Source organism: Elaeis guineensis, chromosome 8 (genome assembly GCF_000442705.2).
Source record: "Elaeis guineensis isolate ETL-2024a chromosome 8, EG11, whole genome shotgun sequence".
NCBI lineage: Eukaryota > Viridiplantae > Streptophyta > Magnoliopsida > Arecales > Arecaceae > Elaeis > Elaeis guineensis.
Window position 1 is genome coordinate 10,124,647 of NC_026000.2, and position 27,749 is coordinate 10,152,395.

Genomic DNA, 27,749 nt, shown 5'->3' on the forward strand with positions numbered 1-27,749 from the left:
ACTTATACCACTGCTTTCAAATTAAAAAAAAAAAAAAAAAAAACGAACTATAGTAACTACTAACTAATAAGAAAAATGAGGGATAAAATCGTCAGAATCCCGGATTTCACGTTTCCTTAGACCGCAGTCATCTCCGGTCATCGGAAATTAGGCCAAACCGTCGGAGATCAGCACTCCAACGCCCAGATTTTGACCCGCCCAAAATGGCAAGGACAAGCGACCTATCCCGCCGTTTGGTTTGTTTAGCCGCATTTTTCTCCAAACTGTTTCCAAGGAGTAGAGCTGGGTAATTTGCAAACCAGCCCATCGTTTTCGTCCCCCTCTCCTTCCATAAAAAAAAAAAGAAAATATCCAACTTTGCTTCCTGTCAGTCTCCTTCCCAGTAAATAAAACGGTAAAAGAAATTAATCAGAACGAGACAAAACATCAATGAAGATGACGAACGGCCTGCCATCCCATCCTTTTCTCATCGTCTCCGCCATTTCGTCCTTCCTACTCCCTACTTCCTCCCCCCGTCATAATTCATCACCTACTCCTCCTCTTCACCAATCCATTCACTAACTCAGCTCTCCTCCCCCAATCCACCACTCTCAAAACCAAAACAGAGCACGCCCAAAAGAACCCCTCCCTCCATTTCTAAACTCGGAGAAGAATCTTATCTGAATTGGCATTTATTTATTTAATTTTTTTTTCCTCTCCCTCTCACCGAAATCGTTCGCCCGACTCGAAGTCTTGTCTTATATCTGCATGCCGAGAAGAATCCTGTGCGAACTCGGATGTACGTGGGAGGAGACGGAGACATGCGTTGCTGGGTTCCTAATTGCACCAAAACCATCGAGGAGTGACGGTGGGATGAAAGGTGTGGAACCCTAACGAGAGGTGGATCCAAGAAAGGCCGCTGGAATGACCAACAGGCTTCTCAGCATCGCGGCGCAGATAACGGTGATGGCCATCGTGGTCTCGGTTGTGCTGCTCTTCGTCGGCATCGGAATTCTGGTGCTCATCCACGTCTGCGTCGTCGGGAGGGCGTTCCGAGGCCTCAGCGCCGCCGCGAGAGCAGACCGGAGCGACGAGGTGAGCGGCGGCCTGTCGGTGGACGATCTGGAGAAGCTCCCCTGCTATGATTTCAAGGCCGGGGAGAAGGGAAGCGGCGCGGTGGATTGCGCGGTGTGCTTGGAGAGCTTTAAGATTGGGGAGCGGTGCAGGCTGTTGCCTGTTTGTAAGCATAGCTTTCATGCCCAGTGCGTGGATTCTTGGCTGTTGAGGTCCCGGTTCTGCCCGATATGCCGGACCAGCGCCGAACACCGGAAGGGATGCGAGGCTGGGAGGGAGGGCGCAGTGGTGATGGTGGGGATTCCATTGCCTGTCCATGCTTCGACTTCAGAATAGATGTTTGGGAGTTTTGTGTGCATGCTGTAAGTCTGAAAACTGGTTGATGGATGATAATGATTGATAACTTTTGGTTTTTTTGTACTTGATTGGTAGAAGGTTTGATTTCTGATTAGTTGCATTGTAGGTTGTAGATTCTTTTGCCTTCTGAAAGGATATTAATTGCCTGTTAGTTTTTGATAATTGTATCATATGATCATCTCATTATAAGTAACCCTTTATCGAATTCTGCATTGGAGGTCTTTTGTCCTGCTTGTTGCAAACTTTATTGATTGGATGCTTATGGATGCTTTCTTCCCTAAATTTAACATTAAAGGAGGATATATGACCTACATTTCCACTAAAATGGTCCGACAGATGAGAATTTATTCTCATAAGGTTGCTTGGAAGACTGCATTAATTCCACTTTGTCCATGGTAGGAAACTTAAGCACATGCATATTATTATCTTCTCCAAATTTAAAAATAGAAAAGAGAAAACACCATGCTATTAATTCATCATTTCTTGTCGTCTAAGCTAAATGTTCAGCAAGATGTTGACAAAATTTTTGGAGACATGCCTTTTGAGGTCTCTTTATCTTTTTGGTGAAGAGTGGTTGAATTTATGCTGGACAAAATTGGGGAAGTATTTATCTTTCTGTCGCTGTACTCAACTATTGTTTGAGTGCCAATTTTGTTATCTTAGCATTTTTTCCTTCTTTCTTTGTCAGAGAATTCTCATAGGTCTGAGTTATTACAGAAATTGATTTATCTTTTAACACCTTGTCTTCATAACTCAGTTGAGTGTCTGCAGATTACAACGTTATCTATTTGAACTTACAAATGGGTCGTGCCTCATATCCTAATTTTTTTTTTTTTTTTTCACTTTATTCTTTCAGTGTACATATGGAACATTAATTTCCTAATTTATAATAAATCAACATCGAATTCCTCTATACACTGGACCATTCATGAATGGTTTTTTTTTTTTTTTTTTTTTTGAAATATAGGAATCTAAGCATTCAAATCCTAGGGCTCCCATTTTAGCATGTTTTTTTTCTAGATACCATAGATACTCCATTCCATCAATCCAGCCTATTGAGATACAATTTTTTATGATGATTTATATGTAAATTTACTTTTCCAGACAATCGAATATTTCCTCCTCTTTTTATCTTCCTATCATGATGTTCTTATTTCACAGAGTTATAGCTGTAACTGCCTGAATTGCAAAAACTGTGCTTATCCTCTTTTTCTCAGAGAGAGAGAGAGAGAGAGAGAGAGAGACTGTGCTTATCCACATGCAAGAAATTCTATTGGCTATCTAATGCACCTTTATGAATAAGAAAAGGGCTCAGGGGGTAACATGGGGTTTAAGAAGGGTATGTATTTTATCCATGAATTGCAGACTTCATGCCATTCAGTAAGTCAGGAATTATTTGAAGTTCTTTGTTGGCTGACACCAATATGGAAACTTTTGCTTGGAAGAACATGCAGGACAGAGGAAAAATATGTGGATGCCAAACATTTGCCAGTCATTTCTGAGCAACATGGACCTTTAGTATGATAATCATTAAAAATTTCACAGATGAGATTGGATTAAGTGGAGTTCAAAATGCATAGGTCAACTTCTTTGGTGTCATTTTGAGGCTAAGCATTGCAAGTTGACTAGACAATCTGTGAATAATATCAGAAGGTGATAATTTGCAGTGCAAGGTGATTTTACTTTGGGTTAGGTTATAACTTAGGTGGTGGGGACTAGAAGATCAAGAAGGTGAGGTGTCAAAGGGTTGAGGAAGTTAGAATTACGTCCTCATGGTCAAGTTCAAATACTGCAATTATTCTACTAACTTCTAAAAAGCAGAGGAAAGAGGTGAGTTTCAGTGGTATGACATACGGACCCTTACCTAGAATATTAGAGGCTTATCCTCATAGCTGTAATAACTTCATCACATAGCTGTAACTGCATTAATTGTGAGAGCTGTGCCTATCCTCATGCAAGAAATGCTATTGGCTATCTAATGTGCTTTTATTGATAGGCAAAGGGCTCGAGGGGTAGTATGGGTTGAAGAAGGGTATCCATGAATTGCAGACCTTGTGCTATTCAGAAAGTCAGGAATTAGGCTCACTCCAATATCGAGATTTTGCTTGGAAGAACATATAGGATGGCAAAATCTGGATGCCAGTCATTTCTACACAATGAGTTTCTTCAAGTGTGATAAACTCATCAAAATTTCAAAGAGGAGAATGAGTTTTTTGAGCCAGAGCATGCAAATTGACTAAGTGATTTGTAATTAATCTCGGAAGGCAGTAGTATGCTATGAAAAATGATCTTACTTGGGTTAGGTGATGACTTAGATGGTGGAGACTTGGGAGATAAAGCAGTTGAGGTGTCTTCTCAAAAAAAGAAAAAAGAAAAAAATAAAGAAAGAAAGAAAGAAGAGAAAGATGAAGTTAGAATTTCTCATGGTCAAGTTGAAATACTGCATTTATTCTACTCCACTTCTAAAAAGCAGAGGAAACAGGTGAATCACAATGATATGACATACAACCCTTACCTAGAATATTAGAGGCTAGGATGTGGGGAAAATATGCAAGTGGTAATGGAATGTTGTAGCTTGCTTAAGATCTTTTTGGACAAATCAACTTGAATTTTGGACTTGTAAGCAAGAACACACTGTTTTTCCCACATTCACTGCTTATTCCTGTGCAAAGGTTGTTTGTTATACTGCTGATATTTATCTCATTTTTATCTTGTTAAAGTATATGAAATAAGCAACTAGCAGTATCCCAATTTTGGGGTGATATAGTCTAGTATTATGAATCATGACTTTTGTACCTTTAGTTTGATAGAAGACATCAATCATAAAAAGAAAACACAAAGTGAGAATTGAACCTATGGAAACTAACCCCAAAAAAAAAAAAAAAAATGGAACATAGTATCACATGAAATACAGGACTTCATAGTATCACTGAACCTCAAAAAGCAGTCACGGAACAAAACAATGAAACTGTAGCTTCATGCACGGATTTATTGTATGTCATTCTTTAAAAGGTAGAATTATTCTACTACAAAGCCATAAAAATACATGGCAATTATTTCTTATTATGTTTCTTGTGCTATTTAATATGGATTAACATACTGCATCATTCTGTGTTGTTTAAAATGGCAAACCAAGGCAATTGAATGCATTAGTTGGGTGGTAGCTTGATGAAAATTGAATTACTTGTGTAGAAGAAGAGAAAACGTTGTAGAGCATGTGATTCTTTACTAGGAACAATACAATAGTCTTGACATATAAGAAATTGTATTTTGATTAATTAATAAAAATAAGTCATATAACCCTGAATTGTGAACAAAAAATTTTGAGATTGAAACTTGTGAAACATATTGGAGGATCCGTACCAGGTGTCACCCAAAAAGGATAAAAATTGCCTACTTTTCAGTTGCTGAGTTGCCCCCTCATTCTTGTATAAAAACATAAATTATCAGTATCATCCTATTGAGATATATATGATATCTCTATCCTCACTTTTTATTTTTTGAAGAGCATGGATATCTTGAAAGGAGGTAAAAACTTCTTCAACAAAAAAGAATTGGTTGTAAGAAAAATATTTGAGTTTTAAACGGCGACAGGAAGAGTGATTACCATGTGCATTTAAAGTAACATTCAAGATCAAGATTTATGTAAAGCTATTCGCTTTTCTGATTGTTTCAAAATAAGCACTTTTTCGATTACATTCTGTTGATTTATAATTATCTCCATCTCTTGGAAGTATTCAGCTTTCTTATTGAATTGATCTTACCATTGAGATCTGCATCTGATGCATGGTTAGTTAGAAAAATTGACCTGTATTGTCCAATTCAAACTGATTTATGGTTGTGCAGTCCTATGCCAATACAAATGCTTAGTCAGGTTCCTACCAAGTAACGCACATACTGGTTTGAACTGAGCAACTTATATTCCCCAACAAGAGTTCCAAATCTCCAATTTTCAGTTGGCTGAATCATCTTTACTATTTCATCTTTCTGTAAAAAAATATATATCTAATTTATTCTCATATCCAGAATCAAAATAAATGTTGAATCACCTGATTCTGGTTTTAAATCACCTCACTGATCCTGTTATTGGTAAAATCTGATTCCTGTTTTGCTTAAGTGAACAATTCTTAAATGGAACAAATCTTAGAACTGGTTCTCGACAAGATTAATGGTTCCTATTATCATGATGGGAAATTTCAAACTAGTCCTGAAATGACCATAATGAATTGTTATTATCTGAATACGTTTCGTTTCAATTTTATCAGATGTCTCTGAATCATACTTTATTTTTTGAACAATACAATATTAACTACAAACCATCTTTACCTGCCTTTTCTGACAAGGATTAAATACTTCTGTTATTTTGTAACTAGTTCTAAAATTGAACATCAAAATTTGCTTCATGATGCATGAGTTACAGGTAGTTTTCAAGGTTCTTCCATCTTGCCGTAATCAGTTCCCCTTCACATCGTTGGTGAGGGGTTTCCCATGCGAACAGGCCTATCTGTGACACCTTTGCTGAGCTTGGGTCAGAAGCACTTGATAAGTTGACAAGAGAAGTAATATATGAGTATACCAGAAAATTAATGTTGCACTCTATAGGTGGTATCGATCATTGCTTATTCTAAGATGCCATCATTTCTTTTTTTCTGAGGATCGTCAAAATGGATGTTCCAGCTGTGAAAAAAAAAATCCACCAAAGCATAATATAATTGCCCAACTGTTGGGCATTTAGGAGTCTAGTTATCCAGATGATGCTGTAACCAAATAAATTCTGGTACCATAATCCTTGGGCCATGCAATTCTGACCTAATTCACTAACTCTTCTTCTAATGGAAGGACAGGAAATTCATCAGATTCATCAAGGTGTTCCAGTCTTCTTAATATGCCCACATGAAATATCTTCTGAATCTCCTAGATACGAAATGATGAATCTGAAACCCGACCATGTGTAACACAAAATCAAAATAGATGAGCATAAATATTCACTTTCTCCTCTTGCGTTCATCAGTAATTTTGCAGAAAACAGGTTCCATTTTCTTAAATATGGCATCAAAGGCAGGTATTTGGATCCTATTGGTTATTCAGAACAGAACATCATCTTTGAACACATGAATCTTTTGTACTCTGCATCTATTACTGGGTTGTGCGGAGAGGTGAAAGGTTCCTCCAGAATCCTTTTTCTCGTTTGCATCTAGGTAGACAACTTCATGCATTTCCATCATCTCACTTTAGATGACATTAACTCGATCGCACTCTATCTGGTCTCATCTTAAGTTACTGGTCGGGCAGCACATCTTTTCTTTTATCAGACAGCAATGTTTCTGTCGGAATGTTATTGTTCGAAAGCTTTGGTTCAAGTAGCCATCAAATATCAGAAACTTCCACAGCAACTGCAGTCAGGTGATCTGCAATCATTCCTTGGGACATAAGGTGGAGGTCAACAATTATTCTCTGATATGCTCACAATCGCGATAATTCCTCATAATTCTTCACAGCCTGAACAAACTACCTCATATAAAACCCACATAGCAAAGTTCCAATGGACTACTGATAGAGCTAAAGGGCAAATCACATCGTTCGTTATCACATTCAAGAAAACAATTAGTGGCACAGCCCTGAAGATGGTTCCTAAAGAGATTTTTTCTTTCTTTCTTTGGCAGCCACCTCCTTGTCAGTGAATTCAGCTCCAGCTAGCTCCTTTCTTTTGCACCTGCACAACCTACATAAGGACATTCGGACAAGGGAACATTAAAGCAGTGGTTGTAAGGTTCTCCATAACCTTTCCTGACGGTCTCTGTTGTTCGGGCTATAAATGCGGAACCAGCTATGGAAGGTATGTAGAATTTTTTGAACAATAGCACATTTAGAACAAGTCTTCTTTTTAAAGATTCTTGAGTTTCTTCTGCAGCTCTTCTACTTGATAGGTCAAATTTCCTCCTCCAAGCTATTCAGATATCATGAATATTTGAAGGCCAATCTCTAGTGTTAAGGTATACTTTGAATGCCATCTAGATTAGGGGTGGTATTATGTCGTGCATTTGGACCTTTTGATGTAGTAGTTGCACAGGGCCACACCGAGGTGAAATTATTAGGTGGACCTGATCTACCGACGTATAGGGTGAAATGAACCCATCTAATAATTTTGTCCTAAGGTTTAATGAATCAACCTAGGATGTTTTAATCCTAGGTCCACGGTAAATCCGGTCCGTCTAGTAATTTCTCAAGGATGCAAACAAGTTGGTCCAAGGTCTATGCTGAATTTTATTGTTTGCCCAGGCCTATTGAAAGTATTGTATGTTCTCTGCACACCACGTAGTCACCTTCGTTGAAAAACACCTCCACTCCTAGAGTCGATGAATTTATAAGAGGAAGGTGATGAAGGTGGTTTTTCCATCTATCCCACATATTAGATGGATAATTATCAAAAAAAATTAATATTTTAAAATTTTATATATTTTTTTAATTTTGCATGAATCCTCTGCTGTGCACCACACCTTGCATGCACAGTATATTTTATCCATCATCGCATTATGAATGGCCGCACATAATTATACATAATGAACATGCATTTGCATATACGGTGCACAGCATGTTTCGTCCATCACATTACGAATGGTCGCACATCATCACATTACGAATGGTCGCACATGATCATATATAACGAATATGTATTTATATGTAGTTGTCCATTGCACTGCACGATGAATAATATGCTGTGTATCGTATGGTATAATGTACAGTAAAAAAAAATTAGGTGCACCGCAGAGAATCCGGGTACATTTTAACGATGCATTGGCCACAAAAAATGGTGACACCATTATTATTCTCGAGACAGGCGGCATCGATTTTGTGACTGATGGAGACATCAATGGACGCATCATCAATACATGCATACTGGGTGGTAGGAGAATCGTATTCCTAATCTATATTGCACTTAAAAAGCATGATGACGAATCCGGTTCTCCACGGTTCTCCAATCTCGAAAAATTAAGAAGGATTTTTAATTCCCGCATGCAAAATAGGATGCCTAGTTGTCTACTTTAAGTGTATATATCCAATAAAGTAAATTAATGGGCTGCCACAATTTAATATGTTTTGATAAATATTTTTTGAATTCTAAAGAATTGTTTGAGGGAAAGATTGGTTACTAAATGCGTGTGTGAGAGAGAGACGGCGATATGATCGGAGTTTCCAAGTGGCTTCCGAAGGACTCGTACTCAGAGCCGCATTAACCTCGTTAATCGAGACTGTTGGTGCCCTCTCTGAAGGGATGGTCTTCCATTTCCAAACAAATAAATTCCCGACAACTCCAAAGCGAAGCCAGACGAGAACAGAGCAATGGCGAACGCCCCTGAGGACGAGAGCAGAGAGCAGGAGAACCCCACGGACCATGCTCAGAAAAGCCTCCTAAAAAGCGACGCCCTCTATCAGGCATCACACAAGACTCCCAACCTCGCCCAACTCTCTCTGTGTTTCTTATGCCATATATCTATTTCTTTCCCCTGTTGCAGTACATACTGGAGACTTCCGTGTACCCTCGCGAGCCTGAGTGTATGAAAGAGCTCCGCCTCGTTACGGCCAAGCACCCCTGGTAAGCATATATCTGCATCAATTCAGAATGTTTCCCTCTACATTCAAATCTAGATTCTAAAATTTTCCCTTTAGGATAAAGATTTAGAGTTACTCAACAAACAATATATTTTACAATGAAACTGTCGCATGATCAAACAATACCCTAAAAAAATAGGTAGTTGAAGTATTTTAGCCCCATAACGGTACGATATCACATTACCTCCCGATATACTTGAAGGATTCCAATTATATGGTTAGGAATGGAATGGCGGCGGCGGCCGACGAGGTGCAATTTCTGGGCATGCTGCTTAAGGTGCTCAACGCCAAGAACACCATGGAAATCGGTGTTTACACCGGTTACTCCCTCCTTGCCACTGCCCTCGCCCTCCCTGATGATGGCAAGGTATTTCTTTTCGATCGTATCTCCTTCACCATGAGTATAAATTAAGAACTGCTACAAACACAAATGTCGTCATGTAATCTAATGTAGATACTAGCGTTTGACATCAACCGGGAGAACTATGAGCTTGGACTCCCTGTGTTGAAGAAGGCTGGGGTGGCCCACAAGATCGACTTCCACGAGGGACCCGCTTTGCCCGTGCTAGACCAAATGGTGCACGACGTACGTAAGAGAGAACACGATGGACTCACTCTTTTATTAAGGTTTTTATGGTTGCTAGTTATTTGTGTTTCTTTGGCGTGGCAGGAAAAGCACAAAGGATCCCTGGACTTCGTGTTCGTGGATGCAGACAAGGAGAACTACCTGAACTACCATAAGCGAGTGCTGGAGCTGGTGAGAGTAGGGGGTGTGATTGGGTACGACAACACCCTGTGGAATGGATCGGTTGCGGCTCCGCCGGAAGCTCCGCTCCCCGACCATGTTCGACGCCTCAGAGGCCCCATTCTGGAGCTCAACAAGTATGTCGCAGCCGATCCTCGTGTCGAGATTTGTCAGCTGTCCATTGCTGATGGCCTTACTCTTTGCCGTCGTCTTAGTTGATCGGCGATAGTCTTATATATGAATCCTTCATCTTTGCTGCTTTCCCTTGTCATCTTCATGTTTAGCTTCTTTTCTATTTAAAATCTCACCATTTCTGTTCAGCTGTCAAAAATCAACGTGGTCACAATATGAATTGGTCGATTGGTATGGATGTTGATGATTGAAGAGGAAAGCGCAGGACAAAGTAGTAGTGCAACTTTGGATTAGAGACTTCACCAACTCTTTACCTATTTGTTTGACCTCGTGCCCTGTCTATCCATCCACCTTTATGAGCTCTTTTCCTAAATAATATAAAAAAAAAATTTATTTATAAAAATAATTCAAAACTTAACTTTTTTATTAAAATAATGTAAAAGAAAAAAACACCATTTTGAATGACGTTTTCTTCCTTTCACATCACCCATATTTTTTTCCACGATGGCATCATTCTGAAAAAAAAAAAAAAAAGAAAACGTGATAAAAAATGACGTTTTTAGAAATGTAATTTTGAATGGCATTTCTAAAAACGCCATTTTGAATGGCGTTTTTAGTTTTCCATTTTTTCCACCCAAATAAAAGAAAAAAATAGGGAAAGTATGAGAAAAAAATAAATTTTAAAATTTTAAATTAATAAATAAATTAAAATTTTAATTTTGATTGAAATTTAAAATATAAAAATTTGAATTTGTAATTCAAATAAAAAAATTAATTTAAGATGATTTTTTTCGAATTATTATTTTTTAAAAATGTCTAAAAAAATTTTAAAAAATAAAATAATGAGAAATATCATAGAGAAAGAAAAAAGAGAAAGAAATGCGAAAGAAATAAAAATTTTAAATTTAATTGAAAAACATCATTTCAAATTCTTATCAAAAAAATTCAAAAAATAAATTAAAAAAATAGAAAGTGTCATTATAAAATCAAAATTTTAAATAAATCAAAAAAATAAAAATTATAATTTGAAATTTAAAAGAAATAAAAATTTTAAAATTAATTGAAATAAAAATATCATTTCAAATTATTTTTTCAAATTAAAATTAATTTATTTAAAAAATATTCGAAAAACATAAAAAAAGTAAGTTGAAATGATTTTTTTTATTTCAATTAAAATTGAATTTTTTTTTAATTCAAAATTATTCTTTATATTTTTTTACCGACCTTTTGACACCGGTGGCTAACGAAAAAGAGGAAGAGAGAGAGGAGGCAGCTCACCGCCGTGCCGTCGGAGAGACGCCGGAAAAGGGAGAAGAGGGAGAAGGGAGAAGGGAGAAGGGAGAAGGGGAGAAGAAGGGGGGAAAGGAGAAAAACGCCATTCCCTTCGGCGTTTTTTTTTTTTTCTCTTTACTTTTTTTTAGTTTTTTTAAATTTTTTTTCATAATTTGTTTAATTATTTCTTTATAATTTTTTAATAAATAAATTTAATTAAAATTTATTTATTAATTTTTTTAATGACGATAGTAATTTGAATGATAAATTTTAATTTAAATTAAAGTTAAATTTTTTTTAATTTATAATTATAATTTCTATTTTATTACCATTTTTTCTCTTTTATTTACTTCTTTTATGATATTTTTTTTTAAATTTAATTTATAATTTTTATAATTTGAAATTATAATTTTACTTTTCTTCCATTTTTATCTTTTTGGCATTCTATTACGTATTTTTTTTCTTTATTTAAAATATTTTTTAAACAATTATATTTAAATTAATTTACTTATTTAAAATATATTTTTTATTTCAATTACAATTATAATTTTTATTTCTTAAAATTTAAAATTTAAAATTTTGTTTTTCAATTAGAATTATAATTTTTATTTTTTTTCAATTCTATTTTTTCCTTTTTTTCTTTTTTAAGGTATTTTTTATTTTTTTACAATATTTTTTTCCTTTTCTTGAGATAATTTTTTAAAAACTATTTTGAAATGGACAACGTAATTTGAAATTATATTTTTTATTTGAATTAAAGTTAAAATTCTTATTTTTTTAAAAATTTAATTTTTAAATTTCTTTTTTTCACATTTTTTCACATTTTTATGCATTTATTTTTTTATCAAATTTTACTTCAAATTAAAAATTTAATTTTTTTATTCAAATTTATAATTATATAACTTTTTTATTTTTTTCATTTCTTTCTATTTTTATGAAATTTTTTTAGGCTATTTTTTTATTTATTTCAGATATTTTTTAAATAAATTAATTTTAATTTGAGAAAGTAATTTGAAATGATATTTGTATTTTAATTAATTTTAAAAAATTTATTTCTTTTAAATTTCAAATTATAATTCTTATTTTTCTTGATTTTTTTAAAATTTTGATTTTTTAATAGCACTTTTTATTTTTTAAAATTTTTTTCGATTTGTTATTAAAAAAACAATAATTCGAAAAAAAATCATCTTAAATTAATTTTTTTATTTGAATTACAAATTCAAATTTTTATATTTTAAATTTCAATCAAAATTAAAATTTTAATTTATTTATTAATTTAAAATTTTAAAAATTATTTTTTTCCCATACTTTTTCGTTTTTTTTTTTTTGGGTGGGAAAAATGGAAAACGTCATTTTTAATGGCGTTTTTAGAAACGCCATTTTAAGTGGCGTTTTTTTTTTTTTTTTTTTTTTTTTTTCGGATGATGCCATCGTGGAAAAAAATAGGGGTGACGTGGAAGGAGAAAACGCCATTCAAAATGGCGTTTTCTCCTTTTGCATTATTTTGATAAAAAAATTAAGTTTTGAATTATTTTTATAAATAAATTTTTTTTATATTATTTAGGAAAAGAGCTCCACCTTTACCGTCTACATTGATAACACATCTCGTCCTATTATACTGGTGGGAAAAATTTAAAAAAAAAATGCTGAATAATTTGTTGTGAGCTCTCCATTCCTCCAGCGATCTAATGGTAGGTGGCATCATCGCATAGGTCACTTAGCTAACCTTGTCTATGGGTCAGGTTTTGAGCATGACCTGACTACCTCTGGCTACACCCGACCCAATTACATTTGGTAGGTGAGAGGGTCGGTTTTGGATTTGGATCCATCGAACTCCGTTTTGTAATAATTTTTTTCATTTCACGAAACCAACTCCTTACCACCTGTAGCTCAAGCCAATTCATATCAGCTTCTGTACCTGTTTTTGGAACCTTATCTCAATGGAAATTCTTTCTGCCAGTGACGACTTTACAGAAAGGTTGGTAAGATAAAAACATTTTTGAAAAAGGAAGAGAGACAGAGAGAGAGAGAGAGAGAGAGAGAGAGAGTAATAAACTGGTGGTGCAAGCTGTCCATCCTCTGAATAATGTTACTAAAACAGACAACATAAGCTACGTCTCAGCTAGCCTTGTCTCTTTTTTTTTTTTTTTTCCCTTTTTAGTAGAATATCCTCTCTTCTCTCAGCATGGCTTGTCACTGGGTCGGATTGTGACTTGCCCAACCTAAATAATATCCTTGATATGACCTGACCCAATTATATGAGTTAGGTTATAGTGCTTAGCTCTAACACTAATTTGACGGGGGCAGCAGAAGCAGGGTGGCAAGGATGCCTCGGCCATCGGCTCTTCAAGAATGGCCAAATGCTTGTCTTGACTCAGATGTCATTTATGGTCTCTGGATTTCCAAATCTCCAGGTCACTATGGACAGCCTCAGTAAGCTCTTCGATGACCCAGATCCTGACAGTCCAGTCTTAGCAGTTTATAAGTTTGTCGAAGATGCCAAGCTCACACCGAAGAGGCGAGCACTAATAGTCAATAACTTCTATCAACAGGACCTGTGCTACTTTGATCACTGGAAGTCTGGAACGATCACATTGGGCCAAAGCTTAGTGCACGGCCCAGTATGCTACCGAGCAGAAGGCCCGGCCCAACAATTGGCCCGCGTCGATTTGATGTTGGCCACGAAATGGCTGCTCGTGTGTGTAGCCTTTGGGGATTCAAGAAGAGGTATCTATGTGACGACCGTTTGCCATTAGATTAGTGTTCCGGATGGATCTTTCATAGCTCGTAAGGGCCAAGGGAGTGGACTTGCGGAAAGGTTGGAGGATACGGTACCGGTGCCGGAGATGGGGAAGTTAGTGAAGGTTATGCTTTATTAGTTTTATAATAAGATGTGTTGTGGCTCTAATAATGTGGAGGGCACCGATAATCACGTTGTGAATCAAGGGGACTTGTGCTTATAAGGAGAAAAAAATCCTTTCCATATGAAACGTCTTTTAAAGGATAAAATCGTGAGACTCATAAATTAGAGCGAACAACATCTCACATGCTCACGTGACAGATCGAACCCTTGTCCATGACAAAATGTATCGTTGTGTATTTTTTTTTTCTATTGCCAAGAATTATTTCCCCATTTACACTCCTCTAGATATCCAACATGTAAGCTATGATAGATTTGACATGCGAACAAAGAATTCAAAAGATGATTATAGTTATCTAACCAATATAGTTCAATTCATTACCATATATCAAGTAATCACTATATTATATATAATTCGAGCAAGTTTTAATCTCAAACTAATTGGGTCAGTACTATAAATCCTTTTCTTCTATTCTGCTAGGTTGAGATATTAACCAAGCATAATGAGAGAAGCGGATCCATATAACGGAGCTCAACTAGTTTGAGACTAAGGTTTACTTGAATTGAATTGCGCTGAGTTATGTATAATAAAGTAATTGTCATAACTACTATCTGAGATTAAATAACCCATGAGCAACAAATAAACGAGTGCACAAGCCTCAAAATTGATGCACAGACCCAGTACCGAAACAAAAACCTAAACAGTTAGGCAAATCTGTTAAAAAAAGACTGAAAACAACAAAACCCAGCCGAGGAAAAGGACGAGGAGAGGTAGGCTAGGTTGGGCATAGGCGGCCGTGATCTAATCTAATATATTTAATATAATATATAAAGAAAAAGATCAGATTGGCAATGTTTTAACAAATGACTGACAAGTAGCATTTGTGATCTTTCAACAAGTGGCATTCTGAGTGTTTGATAAGTAATATTTTGAGTGTTTAATATTTGGACCGTAGAATAAAATCTTTATGCCTCTAAGATAATTGATTTATAATGATAAATGGTAAATACCTATAAAGCAATATTTATTATAATTTAATAAAAATTTTATATTAAATTAAATAATATAAAAATTAAAAATTAGATTTATTATTATAGATTTATCTTATTTTTGTGTATTGACAAAAATTACTTTTTCTTCGTGCCAGAGATGCCATAGATAAATATTATTTATTGAAGTCATATTTTTAAAAGAATAATTATAGCAGATAATATCATTACATTCTAAGATATTATTTATGCAACCATTAATTCTTCTCCTTTGTGAAAGTTCTGTAAGCTTTTGTGTTTAATTAAGAACATGAGACTTCAATCAGGTTCATCTTCCTTTGAAATTCTCAAAATGGATTCTAAGCATAGAAAATGATGAGGTTAGAGAACCTAATGACGGCGAAAAAAGAGTTAAAATTTCTGATGATATGCTATCTCATTCATAATTCAGAAGATTCATTTACAGAACTTGTGGAATTTGCTTATCCAAACATGTTGATGAACATCTTAAAAGAAGATTTCTTCCAAGAAAGAACAATATTTGCTTTAACTCTTCAAAGTGTTGAGTTTGTGAATAACTATTTGATATCATTAATTCCTAATGAAGAGAAAGAATATTTGAGTTCTGATAACATGTGCAAAGAATTCTCAAATTTAGACATGGATGTAAAAATTTATTCATCAAAATTCCTAAATATCATTATATGTTCAAGGCTTCTAAATCATAAGTTAAGATTCAAAACTGATGCGCCAGTGATGTTCATTAGAAACATTAATCAAATTAGAGGATTATACAATAGGATAAGATTGCAGATAACTAGATTGGACAATCACATCATTGAAGTCAAAGTGCTTTTTGATAAAAAAATTAGGGATATTGTATTTATTCTTTGAATGACTTTGGTTCTGTCCAATTTCAGCCTGTCTATTAAGTTTCAGAGAAAACAATTTTTCTTGGTCGTTTCTTTTGCAATGACCATTAATAAAAGTCAAAGTTAAATTCTTTCTCATGTAGGATTATATCTTCTAAAGTCAGTATTCAGTCATGGCTAACTATATGTAGCAGTATCCAAGATCAACAGCAAAAATGGTCTCAAGATATTTATAAGTTTAAATAATGCTGAATCATCTAACACAATTCACAATATTATGCACAAGAAAGTTTTTTAAAAATTAAGATAGGTATAAGTGAATAATTCATCCATAAATTGCTTACATGTTGATTCATAATATAATATCAATTTTTTGATAATATTTGTAGGACCTCATATTATTCTGTCTATTAGTATCTAATAAAGCAATTTTTGCATTATAGATTTTTACTGAAAAATTCAAGGTATTAAATTTGATTTGCTTCTTGATTAAGCAAGAATTAAATAGGTGTTGTCATATTTTTGTTTATCTTGATTGCAACAAGTGCTATTTGAATTATTTGATGGATTAATCAAGTATAAGAATATCCAGACCATGTAAAATTATGTTTCATTAATAGAATTTTGAACTTACAATTAAATACTATATACAAGTGTTTGTTGTTGATAGAATGTAAGAATATTTTGTCCTGTTCGTTATGTATTAATCTTTATGTGTTGATCATAAGAGATATAATTTTCTATATATATTTTCTATAACCTTCTAAGACAATTCTTAATTTCTCCCTTTCTATATTTCAAACTCTAAACTTTGCTTTTAAGGAATACTTGAAGAAGCTTTTGAACCCTAAACCAACTACAAAGATGGCTATGGAAGTGCTTTGCTGGAAATTTGGCATCATATAAGGCTGTTGAAGATTCCTCTCTTCTATTGGTCTATTATTTTTATATTTTTTTTAATATTTATTTAATTTTTATATATATTGATATAACTATATACATGCAAATAAGCTATTTTAAAATTTTATTGTACTATAGTTTATTAATTTTCAATATTAGATCAGTTAATTAATTTTAATTATTATTATATTTAGTTTTAACAATATATATATATATATATATTGTTACCCCGTGTCTACTGGTTTATCTTAAGTTCAAGCCTTGCCCGGCTTCGTGCTCAAAGCTAGCGGGCCCAAACGTTCCATATCCAAACCCAGCTTTTGTATGGATATGGGCCCACCGGTAACATCGTCCGAAAACTCGCTCCGCATTAATGTAATTATGTAATGGGGCTCGCGTCACAAAACAACAGAAACATAATCGCAGCTCAGTAAATATCAATTAGTAATTACTATAAAAAGGGAAAAGAGTATATTATAATAATCAGATGAAAGTAACATAGCCTGATTGTTTCTCGCTTCTCTTTGTATCGTCCTACAGTTGTCTTTCTCTCGCTCTCGCTCTCGCACGCCAACCCATCGTCCCAGCAGCGTCCAAATGCTTCGACCACAACAAGGCAGAGAAGCCCGCACAGCACATGCGTTCCCTCTCCGGACTTCCACCTCCCGCCCATTGGCCGGCAACCTTTTCTTTAATTCCAATACCCTCAGACGATGCCTCCAGAACTGGCCCTCACCAATCGCCTCTCTCCTTCACCCACCCACAACCAAGAAAGATAAAAGAAAGAGAGAGAGAGAGCAGATAGAGAGAAGGAAGAACTAATATCTATTTCTCTTTCAATCTTAGGTCTTTCTCAATGAGTTTTGGATCGTTTACTTTGCAGGAATAAGCAGAGGGGAGATGGAGGAAAACAAGGGTAGTACCATTTAAGGTAACGGTCCATAGCCTTTTCATCGAACTTGTGTTTCGTTTTTGTCTTCTTGACAAGTTATTTCTTATTGGAAATCGTCGTGTAGAATATTCTTCGATCATTAAGAACACTAATTTCTCTTCCTAGAGAAGTGAGAAAATGATTTTGGCGATCTACATAGCTCAATTCGATGATTCACACTTTTCCTTGGGCTTGAAGTTAATGCATGTTTATGTTCTTTAACCAATATAGCATTTCTTTTATATCAAATTGGAGTCATAATAGATCGATGACATCTTTTTAGTTTTGTTCTGATTATCTGGAATGGGCTGCAGTCGTACTGTCGTACGCTCCAGTTCTGTTTTAGATATGACCATTTGCATGCTTAGTCTCGTCCCACCCTAATATGTTCTTTTCTTATTTCAAATTTACTCACCTTTATTTGGTGGTTAGTTCCAGGATCCTTTATCATGACACAAATTCTATTCCAAAAATAGGAAGATACAATTAGTAATGTCTTTTGGAGTCAATATATCAGTGTCTGTTGAATTTTTATTCAAAATCATTGTCATTGGGCATGGACTTTTCAAAATATGATGACTTTATGCAGTAAGACGAATATGAGGGAGTAAGGTGCTCTGTGCTCTTGAATTTAGTCATATAGAAGGATATTTAGCCTCATGGAGCATGATCTTTTGAAGCTATTTTTGGCATTTGGAAATCAGGAAATTTGATTATTTGGTGTAGACGTAGGACATGGTAAATTTCTAAGCCTACCTACTTTGCTGGAACCAAGTTCATGTCTTGATTATATAGATGTTTAAAACAGAGAAAAAAAATTCTCTATATTGTTCTCTCAGTCCTTTGTAATGTCTTCTCAGCTTAGATTCTTTACTTTCGTGAAAAATGCCGATAGACTATTCCAGAGCTTCAGAGAGTCTTTGCTAAGTGCCGCTTTTAGGTCGAGTGTTCGTGAAAGTACTTTTGAAAGCAAACTCTTAGTTAGAGGAGTATGGAAAGGTGCTGCAACTTGCTTTGCAACTGCATCAATACTTTAGCATAATTGAAGGCATGGAATGGACTTGAGCCCAAGAACTACTCCTATAATATTTGCTATTTGAAAGATCTCCCTGAAACAACAAGAACTAGCTAACTTGAAGCTGCATGTGGGGTGATGTCTCAAGCTGACAGTGCTGAAAAAAATCTTTATAACTGATGTCGTTGAAAGAGGTGTCAAACACCATATAAGAAGCTTGGGTTCGAGTTGTAAACTGGCTCTTGAGCTCTCCTTTGAGTTGGAAAAAGTCTTTCACAATTCTCTGAGGAATTACTTGAGTTATTTAAGTTATTTTGATTGTAGAGTTATCTTCTGTATCTTATGGTCTAGATCTGATCTGATGTACAGATTCTTTTTTTCTTTCTTTCTTAATTTTGAGGAGTGTGGGAAGGGCATAGAGGGTAGTGCTTAGATTATTGAAATATTAGCACCTTTAAAACTTTCTGTGAATAACATTTTGACTTCTTTGATAGTAATGTTGCCGCACATCCTTCCTTACCTCCATCTCTGTTTTCAATCTTTAGGGAATCAATTTGCATCATTTGGTATCAGAATAAGTTCATTCATTAGGCTATTGGCAATGCCAGCTTTGTCATAGGTTCATTGAGGACTGATAATGAGCATTTACTGGTAAACATGACTCAAAATTCAAAGCAATGGACTGAGGGATTCTGAAAATGCAATAGATGATACTTGGAATGTGGACCTAAATGCAAAGCTCTTCTATATGATGCAAGTCATTTTGCCATATACTTGCATGCATGTGCTCCATCACTGCTTAAGGATCTTAAATTTCTTCTTTTATGGAGGTGGAACCCTCATCTGACATCTTTATTGGTAGAACTTGAATTTCCTTCACATTCTATTCCATAAAATTCAGTTCCATATTTTCCCTTATAGAAATAAAAAATTTCATATCCAGGGAAATTTAATTTGGGCGGATTTTGTTTCCTTATTAACATTAGAGACCTAAGTAAACCTGTGGTTGTTAATGATGGAATTTAAAGGGTTAATCTATACTATATGAATCACTACTGGAAAGTGCATCTAGGGTGTCTTTGTATTGCATATCAGGATTCAGGATGCGAGACAGCAATGTTTTCTGAATGGCATAAATTAACAAAATAAAAGATTTGATACATTCCTGACCGGCTTGATGGGAATGGTGCAAATTTAGTGGGACCAGCAACAAGGGACTTATATGTGATCTGGTGGCTTCGCTGTAGGAACATGGAAGTTGCAAATTAAGAGCATTTGTCTTTGTATAAATTTCTATTGACTAAATCAAGTGAGTGATGTCTTACTCTAAAGATGTATAAAAGCTTTATGAAATGGTCACCATGCAGATGAAGACATACGACTCAAAAATATGAAAGTGACTGTGTGTCTGTACCTGTCTGGCATAGAACATGGAAAATTATATTAGTAGACATGCTTCAAGAAAATATGCTCAATATTTTGCTTGCAAGGGATTTTATTTTCAGAGCAAGCTTTGCCATTTATGTTTATTCCTCATAAAGGCATTTGTTAAGGTACAATTTAGAGAATCAAGGACCTAAAAATATTTAAAACAATAAAAACCCATTCATTGATACGTAAAATTTGATACAAAACTCTTCTCTTGTAAGAAGAGCTATAAGACGTATTGAGTCAATTTTAGCATGGATTTTTCCATATTTTCTCTCGGGTGATAAATTGAGGGCTTCACAAGAGCAATTGATGGATTTTCTTGGCAGAACTACAAAGCCAAAGAATTTTATTGGATTCCTTGTTTAAATGCTATAGCTTTTTATGTTTCTCTGGCTCGTATATGTGTGAGCCAGATCAGATGCAAGCCACTGAATTCATGTAAACGAGCATGACCAATATAAGCCCACCTCAACTGTACTCAGAATGAGAATAACTTAGACAGGACAACCGTTTTGGCAAGTGAGTAATTTATGCCTTGGATATTTAAGCTTTGTATATTTGTTGGGGATCCAAATTCTTGGACCTTACAGTGCTTTAGCAATTACTCATTGCACAGAATGTAAATTATTATATGCTTCATTTTAATCAACATAGATTGCTGATCATTCCCTTGTCAATTTGTAAATATTTTATTCTTCTGACAGTCCATATCTTCAATTTAATCACTATGCTAAATTGCTTGTCCATTTAGGAATTACATGTCTCCTTTTGTCTCTTGTTATTTGCAGAGACAGAACAAAGTAATGCTCATAGAAATATCATGTTATCAACAGGTTAAAACCTTCAACATCTTCAGGTTCTGACCCATGCTTCAAATTTGTTTTTTTGTAATTCTCATCTCTTTCAGAATTCTTATATGATACAGGCGTATGGGGGCTAATTGGGCCCCTCATTGGAGTTGCAATCATAGTACTTATCATATCATGGTGCATGTTGAAAAGAAGATATAAATTGAATTCCACTCAAGAAGATCATTGTATTATCACATTTTCTGGTATCAATTACTCAGATGGCCTTCAGTATTTGTACTTCTGATGTCGATCCTTTACATAATATGCTTATCGTATGATCCTTGCAGCTTCCAAAGAGTTGCTATCTGGGGAGCCTCTTTCTAAAGGAATTCCAATTAAAGAGATCTATGCTGCCACAAATAGTCTGAATGATCTAAACTTTATTGGCCAGGGCATTGCTGGTGAGCGTTTATTTGAACTTGCTTCAAGAAAAACTAGGACTTGCTGCACTAATGAATTTGATGATTAGATTATGAAAAGGATTCTTCATTTTTTTTTTGCAGACAAATGTTTCAAATGTGCAACATTTTTTGTCCATAGATAGCTGTTTCAAAAACGTATGAAAATGGACTTATATATGTGGCAGTATATGTATAGCAAGATCAAAAATAATGAATGTGCCTTCTCCTCATTGTCTACACTCTCCTATTCGGATATATACTTCCCTTTTTGAAAAAAAAAAAAAACAGAAAAGAAAACTAGCAGGAGCATCACCTATTAGAATTTACCTAAGTCAAATACATGGGAAACAACACCAGCCAGATTTGAACCTATAATCTTTCCTCTGTGGAGTAAGGGTACACCATCTGGGCTATTGGACAATCCACTATTCAGATTTATACTTACATAGCTAAATCTGCATGGAATATCTCAATATTTGTCCGAAAAGATAATAATTGACAGTTACAACAATCATGCAGCAGTTATTCTGCAATATCAGCAAGAGTATGCTTGTAATGGATAATGTGTACCCAAAAAAGTTATGCAGTCACATGGTAATAAGCTTTTGTAAATTGTAATTCTTGTCTAACTTGTTCTAAAAAATGCATCTACTAGGGTTGTATCTAAGAAAAAGTAATAGCCATTATGTATGGATTCTTAAGGCAACTTAATGTTTGCAAAATTTTCAAGAAATGTAAAACATACTAGCTGAATTTGATCATCTTTCTATGTTTCTCACCTGATTTCATCTTATTTGAATATCAGGAAAGGTCTACAAAGGCGTGCTTTCAAATGGTTGGCATGTTGCAATTAAGCATATTATCAAGGATGGATATGCAGAGACATTTGTGAGGGAAGTTACGAGCCTATCACATGTTAGGCACCCAAACCTTGTGGCTTTGCTAGGTTATTGTGAAGAAGAAGATCAATGTTTCCTTGTATATGAGCTTTGCTCCAAAGGCAATCTATCAGAATGGCTATTTGGTATGGTCTCCATCAAGCTTAGGTCTTGAGTCTTTTCAAATGAGATACTGAGCATAACTTCATATGACAGGAAAGGACAAAATACTTTCATGGATTCAGAGACTTGAGATTGCGATCGGTAGTGCCCGTGGCCTTTGGTTTCTTCATACATATCCAGGAGGCTGCATTGTTCATCGTGATATTAAGGTTGGCTGCCAAATCATACTAATTGCACACATTTAACACATCACCTTACAGCTGTGCGCAGACTTGTCTAACTGTCCTTTGGGATGAGTTAGCCATGAGTTTATGAATTACTCAGACATCACAGAACTAACCAAACACACCAAATGGTGGTTGCTATTGTGAGATGCTAAATATGATTTTGTTGAAATACACAAAGCAATGATTTGTTTTTAGATTTGACAATATAATTTTATGCATGACTAATGTAGACTCTATTAATGTTCAGCCATAAACATCACAGGACTGAGTGTGCAGGTGTTACTTATCAAAAACTGTTGTGGTAACTTTATAGATCATTAGAGTCTGAGGATGCTTGCTGAATCTTGGTAAAGAAAGAGAAAAAGAAAATAATTTTTGGCTTTATGTTATCCTGATTATGATCACTCTAACCTTTGCTCATAAGTCTCAGAAACTTTAATCTATCTGTTGATTGGCCAAACAATCATTATAAATTGCTTTCCCTCATCCAGTTTTTGTCGAACCTGGTCAGACATATTAATTCATGATTTATTTCATTAAATTCTAAATATATTTCGTTCACATAAACAAAAAAAAAAGAGAGTACTGTTTAAGATTGGTAGCCCCAATTTGATGATCGGCCAATGCAATCCTCTGAATTCATTCTAGTAACTTTTTTTACAGGTTCTGAAAACAAGCATGAGTTAACCTGTAAGCCAGCAGAGATATATGCTAGTAAACTGTGTCACGGATCACTGGGTTCTGAGAACTCTGATTTTTTTGGTTTAGCATAATCTAGAGAAAAAGGTAGCGGCGAGGAACATCCTCTGAGAACATTATGAATCAAATTTAAGTTGCTACTTCCTTTGCATTCCTGTAGCATAAGGTTTACTAGTGAGATATGTTAAGAGGGATGGATGTAAGGAATTGAAGATTCTGTTTTGTTGTGTGTCTGAGGTTTATGCTTGGCCGATTATTTGTCTGGAGAAATGCTCTCATTTTGATTTTAATTAATATGGTGTTGTTGAGGAGGTGTAAGAATTTACGGAGTGCATTGCCACCTTGATCTGTTACTAAGCTCTACTACACGCCCTGAAAAAAAGCCTATGGCATGACTGGATAACTAGATTACATATGGTAGGCTGTCTGAAACTGATGTTTTTGGATAATACAAATTGCAATCAGTAATGCCTACGGTGAACTAAGGAAAGCTAACTGCTTTTGATGTTCATCTTGCTTTTCACATGAAGTTCAAAAGAATGCCCACTTTGATTTCACAGAATGGTGAGAGGTGTAAGAAGCAAGGACATCACATAATATAGAGGAGGGATGAGATAGCCGGCACCTTTTCTTGAATTCTAGTTTTGTTGGCCTTTTGAATCCTATGAGATATTGAGCTTTTCATGTTCTGAGCTATATGAGAATGGTAATTTTAAATTATGCGTCTATAACAGCAGCATCAAATTTACCTGGAATGGTTACATGATCGTTGATGCTGTTCATACCATTGTAGTTGCATATGTTTTTGACATGGATATTTGCATCTTCTGCAGCCAGCTAACATTCTTCTTGATGAGGATTTTGAAGCTAAACTATCAGACTTTGGTTTATCTAAAGTTATGGACCTAGGTGTCTCACACGTGAGCTCTGAAGTGAGGGGGACCTTTGGCTATGTTGATCCAGAATACCGGCACAATCACCGTGTGAATGCTGGTGGAGATGTATACAGCTTTGGTATAGTAATGCTACAAATCCTTTCAGGAAAACCAGTTATCAATTTGAATGTGATAAAGCCATTGCCACTGGATAAAATGGTGAGCCATAATTTATATAGTACTTATTCTTTATAGCCAATCTCATCAAGCTGATCAAGAGTTAACACTCCCCAGGCCAAACTTCTTTCCAAAGGCGGCGATATTTTTGAATTTGCTGATCCAAGATTAAATGGGGAATACTCAACGGAGGCTTTTGAAATTGTCCTCAAGCTAGCTTTGTCATGCACTGGCCATAAACAACAGCGACCATCAATGGAGAATGTTGTCACAAGGTTAGAGAAAGCACTGGAAATTTCGACAAGGTTAGAGAAAGCACTGGAAATTTCAACTAGAGATAGTGAGGCCTACTATGTCAGTATTACATGATCTTATACCCTGTTACTCCAGATGTTTACTCTGATGTGTGAGATAATATAAATCAAGTGTTATCCTGACAGTAACAAATTTTGTAGCACAAGCTACATTTATTAAGGTATAAAAGTGAAATAAGAGAACAGTGGTATTTTCTGGTCCAAGGCATATTATTACAAAAAAGAAAGGATACCACACCCTTATATACACGTACATTTATAGGTATCAATGCTCTATAAAAACTGATCATGATCTCAGCTCTTATAAAAACCGAGGTGAGATCAAAACAAAATAAAATTGAGAATTGGAAAAAAAATCTAGACTCTGGTGTATATGTACTGGGAGCTAGCTCAAAAGACCTCAGATGAATGAAAGAACAGTGCTCTATTAGGTGTAGAGAACTATATCATTGTGCATGAACAATGTCATCTTGGATTGGTTGTGTCAAAATGGCATGGCGGCCTTGCTCTTGGAAGCTGTGGATGTGATTGAGCAGTGACCTGGCCTTCTTACCAGCCTGAGGAGAGCCTTCTGTGACAAGGGAGTATAGTGATGGCATAAGTGAAGGCATTTTCTCTAGTAGACTCACCACTTTTGAGCCACCATTGTTGCACAGAGACAGCAAGATAGAGACACAGGACTCCCTTGTAGACCGGGATGGGGTGGACCGGAGAACTTCAACAACATGAGGAATGACAGCAGACCTCAAAATTGCATTTGTTCCTTCCTGTTTTTCTGCTATTGTCGCAAGAACCGCAACAGAATCGATAACAAGATCCTCCCTTTTGGTCTGCAAAAGATCGGCGAGAACCGGGATTGCTCCTGCTGCCAATACCTTTGGGTGGTTGCCATGATGCAGAAGCAGTCCAAATAAAGTAACCAAGGCATTCTTCTTTCCTCGGTATGCACCGTCTCTTAACAGCCCTATGAGTGTTGGAATCGCCTCTGGGATTTCTCCAATGTCTACTCGGTACTCTTCAACTGATGAAAGGTAGAAGAGGACCGCTGCTGCATTCTGCTTGGCATCCATCTTTAAACCCGTTTTGATGACATGAACTATCAGACTTAGGCCGCCAGTTTCGAAGATAGCCTTGCGACCTTGAGGATGCTTGGAAAGGTTCAAGAGGCCAGCCACTGCATGCTCCTGAATCGAAGGATCTCCTGAGGAGAGTAGATAGAGAAGCCATGGAATTGAGTCGGCTTCCACCAAGCAAGCTCTGTAGAAGAGGTTGGACTTGGAAAGCTTTCGGATTTCATAAGTTGCTCTGTGCTTCTCTAGGTTTGGTCCATTCGAGAGCTTGTCAACCAGGAAAGCAGCAGCCATTCTCATGGCTCCTGCTGCTGCTGGGCTGAAGGGTGAGACGGTCCTGGCGAGATCTCGTTTCTGTTGGACGCTTGCGTTGGTGATTGATATGTTGTTGCTGTGGCAAAATTGCTCGACAAGCTTTCGGATTGTCACGTTGGGGACTAATTCTGTGCCGGCCAGCTTCTTGCCGGTTACCGGGCATGTGAGATACCCGGCTTTGAACCATCTTACTATCGATGCGCGGTCGTAGGTCTGCCCTGTAGCCAATGTTACAGGGTCTGTCATGAGCTCGAGAGAGATCGGGCACCGCAGATCTTCTAGGTACAGATGTTCGATGACTTCTTCTTGGAGCTTGCATTCCTTGTGATCGCTCCTGTTGCCGTCCATGGCATCAAACAGAACCACGCGGCAGTAGACCATGAATCCCATCAAGCTACCGAGGAGGGCCACTTTATCATCGTCATCATCCGGGCTTGCAAAGATCTCCTCTTCCAAGAATGCGATCTCTTCGTTGCAATCCGACCAGCTTCGAATGTGCAAGTGCTCCAACAGCCGCCTGAGATCGCTTCGAGCCGGAGCGACACCATTCCTGAATTGGCTCAGCATCGACCCTACGCTCCGCACCGCCCGGTTGTCGGCAGGGTCGGTCTCGATTGCCGCCTTCCACGCTTGCCTCTTGACAAGCCGGATCAACTCCTTGACTTCCGGCGCCGCATCGATCGACTCCAAAGGAAGGACATCGAGGACGGTGGCGATTGACCGGATGAGGATCCGGAAATCGCACGACACCCGGTCTGACCGCATTAGGAGCCAGAGGCGGGTGCCCCGCCGGGCGCAGTCATGGAGGAGGTGCCGGATCTTCTGGAGAGTGACGTGGAGCTCGGAGAAGCTCACGACCACGGAGCCGGGAAGGGTGGCTCCGCGATCGCGGATATCGTCCAGGAATTCGAGGATGGCGCCGACCTGCCGGATGGTTTCGCGGGCGCTTCGTCGGTGAATTGGGAAGGCGTGGGAGCGATGGGCCGCGATATCGCGGCATAGAGCGATGAGGGCGTGGAGGAGGGCGGCGGGGGAGACGGACTCGCAGGGATGGATCGCTGGAAGAGTTAGAATCCGGCGTTTGGGTATACGAGACATTGTGTCGAATAAAAGGAAAAAGAGAGGAGAGAGTCGAGCTTGGATTGAGAAGAGATTCTAACTAAATTTTGCCTTTTTACTGGAGGATGGCGGTTGGAGGGGGATTCCGGGTGTTATTTATAGGAAGCGGGGGCTAGGGAGGGGGTTTCGATACACGACGCGTGTCAGCTTTAGAGCCCCGGAAGCCGAAGCAGTACCAGGGGGTGAGCGACACGTGTATTTGGACACGTGGAGCGATTTGAGATGGGGAGGAGGGAGGCTTCGAGGATGGCGGGCGTTTACAGATATCATTAGGCCGAAGGATAGTACGGCACCAGGGCAAGGACGACGACGAGGGGAACGTGGGGCCCACGAACCGTCCTTGCCACGTGGCGTCCAATACGGACGACAGCATGGGCTGATGCATGATGGCTCGTGAGTTTCTGGGGTCAAGGGGAAGATTTTGTTTTTTCCTGGCCCAGCGGGGTCCGTGCGGCCGACATAGAGTCGCTAAGCTGTTTCGCTCCAAACAGCACACAGCTTTTTGGCGAAATAGATCACGACACGGATGTA

The 27,749-nt window shown here is 36.8% G+C and overlaps 4 protein-coding genes across 5 annotated transcripts; 3 read left to right on the forward strand and 1 right to left on the reverse strand.

The window, feature by feature from the left end:
- Positions 1-440: 440 nt before the first annotated feature.
- LOC105050333 (RING-H2 finger protein ATL74) lies at positions 441-6,056 on the forward strand. The gene is made up of 2 exons (XM_010930305.4): positions 441-1,415; positions 5,831-6,056. Exon 1 carries the CDS (start codon positions 904-906, stop codon positions 1,387-1,389), a length of 486 nt encoding a protein of 161 aa, XP_010928607.1. The 5' UTR covers positions 441-903; the 3' UTR covers positions 1,390-1,415; positions 5,831-6,056.
- Positions 6,057-7,078: 1,022 nt separating this feature from the next.
- On the forward strand, positions 7,079-10,086 carry LOC105050332 (caffeoyl-CoA O-methyltransferase). 2 transcript variants are annotated; one of them, XM_073242462.1, is made up of 7 exons: positions 7,079-7,246; positions 7,322-7,403; positions 8,249-8,844; positions 8,925-9,004; positions 9,244-9,388; positions 9,476-9,607; positions 9,692-10,086. In XM_073242462.1, the coding sequence occupies exons 3-7, from the start codon at positions 8,752-8,754 to the stop codon at positions 9,983-9,985; spliced, it is 744 nt and encodes a 247-aa protein (XP_073098563.1). In that variant the 5' UTR covers positions 7,079-7,246; positions 7,322-7,403; positions 8,249-8,751; the 3' UTR covers positions 9,986-10,086. The 2 variants fall into 2 exon arrangements, with proteins under 2 accessions (XP_073098563.1, XP_019707600.1); XM_019852041.3 differs by having other exon boundaries at positions 8,536-8,844.
- Positions 10,087-17,305: 7,219 nt separating this feature from the next.
- Positions 17,306-24,897, forward strand: LOC105050330 (probable receptor-like protein kinase At2g39360). The gene is made up of 8 exons (XM_010930302.4): positions 17,306-17,723; positions 20,958-21,002; positions 21,095-21,223; positions 21,308-21,421; positions 22,227-22,445; positions 22,516-22,631; positions 24,182-24,442; positions 24,518-24,897. The coding sequence occupies exons 2-8, from the start codon at positions 20,990-20,992 to the stop codon at positions 24,767-24,769; spliced, it is 1,104 nt and encodes a 367-aa protein (XP_010928604.1). The 5' UTR covers positions 17,306-17,723; positions 20,958-20,989; the 3' UTR covers positions 24,770-24,897.
- Positions 24,835-27,298, reverse strand: LOC105050331 (U-box domain-containing protein 18). The gene has a single exon (XM_010930303.4). It carries the CDS (start codon positions 27,195-27,197, stop codon positions 25,161-25,163), a length of 2,037 nt encoding a protein of 678 aa, XP_010928605.1. The 5' UTR covers positions 27,198-27,298; the 3' UTR covers positions 24,835-25,160.
- Between the last annotated feature and the right edge of the window lie 451 nt (positions 27,299-27,749).

Excerpts from the sequence above, each read along its gene's own strand:
- LOC105050333 (XM_010930305.4), top strand. The coding sequence starts at position 904 with ATGACCAACAGGCTTCTCAGCATCGCGGCGCAGATAACGGTGATGGCC.
- LOC105050332 (XM_073242462.1), top strand. The coding sequence starts at position 8,752 with ATGGCGAACGCCCCTGAGGACGAGAGCAGAGAGCAGGAGAACCCCACG. Across the intron at positions 8,845-8,924 it reads AAAGCGACGCCCTCTATCAG|TACATACTGGAGACTTCCGT; the intron begins GCATCACACAAG and ends CCCCTGTTGCAG. Across the intron at positions 9,005-9,243 it reads GTTACGGCCAAGCACCCCTG|GAATGGAATGGCGGCGGCGG; the intron begins GTAAGCATATAT and ends TTATATGGTTAG.
- LOC105050330 (XM_010930302.4), top strand. Across the intron at positions 21,224-21,307 it reads TTGTATTATCACATTTTCTG|CTTCCAAAGAGTTGCTATCT; the intron begins GTATCAATTACT and ends TGATCCTTGCAG. Across the intron at positions 24,443-24,517 it reads CATTGCCACTGGATAAAATG|GCCAAACTTCTTTCCAAAGG; the intron begins GTGAGCCATAAT and ends AACACTCCCCAG.
- LOC105050331 (XM_010930303.4), bottom strand. The coding sequence starts at position 27,197 with ATGTCTCGTATACCCAAACGCCGGATTCTAACTCTTCCAGCGATCCAT.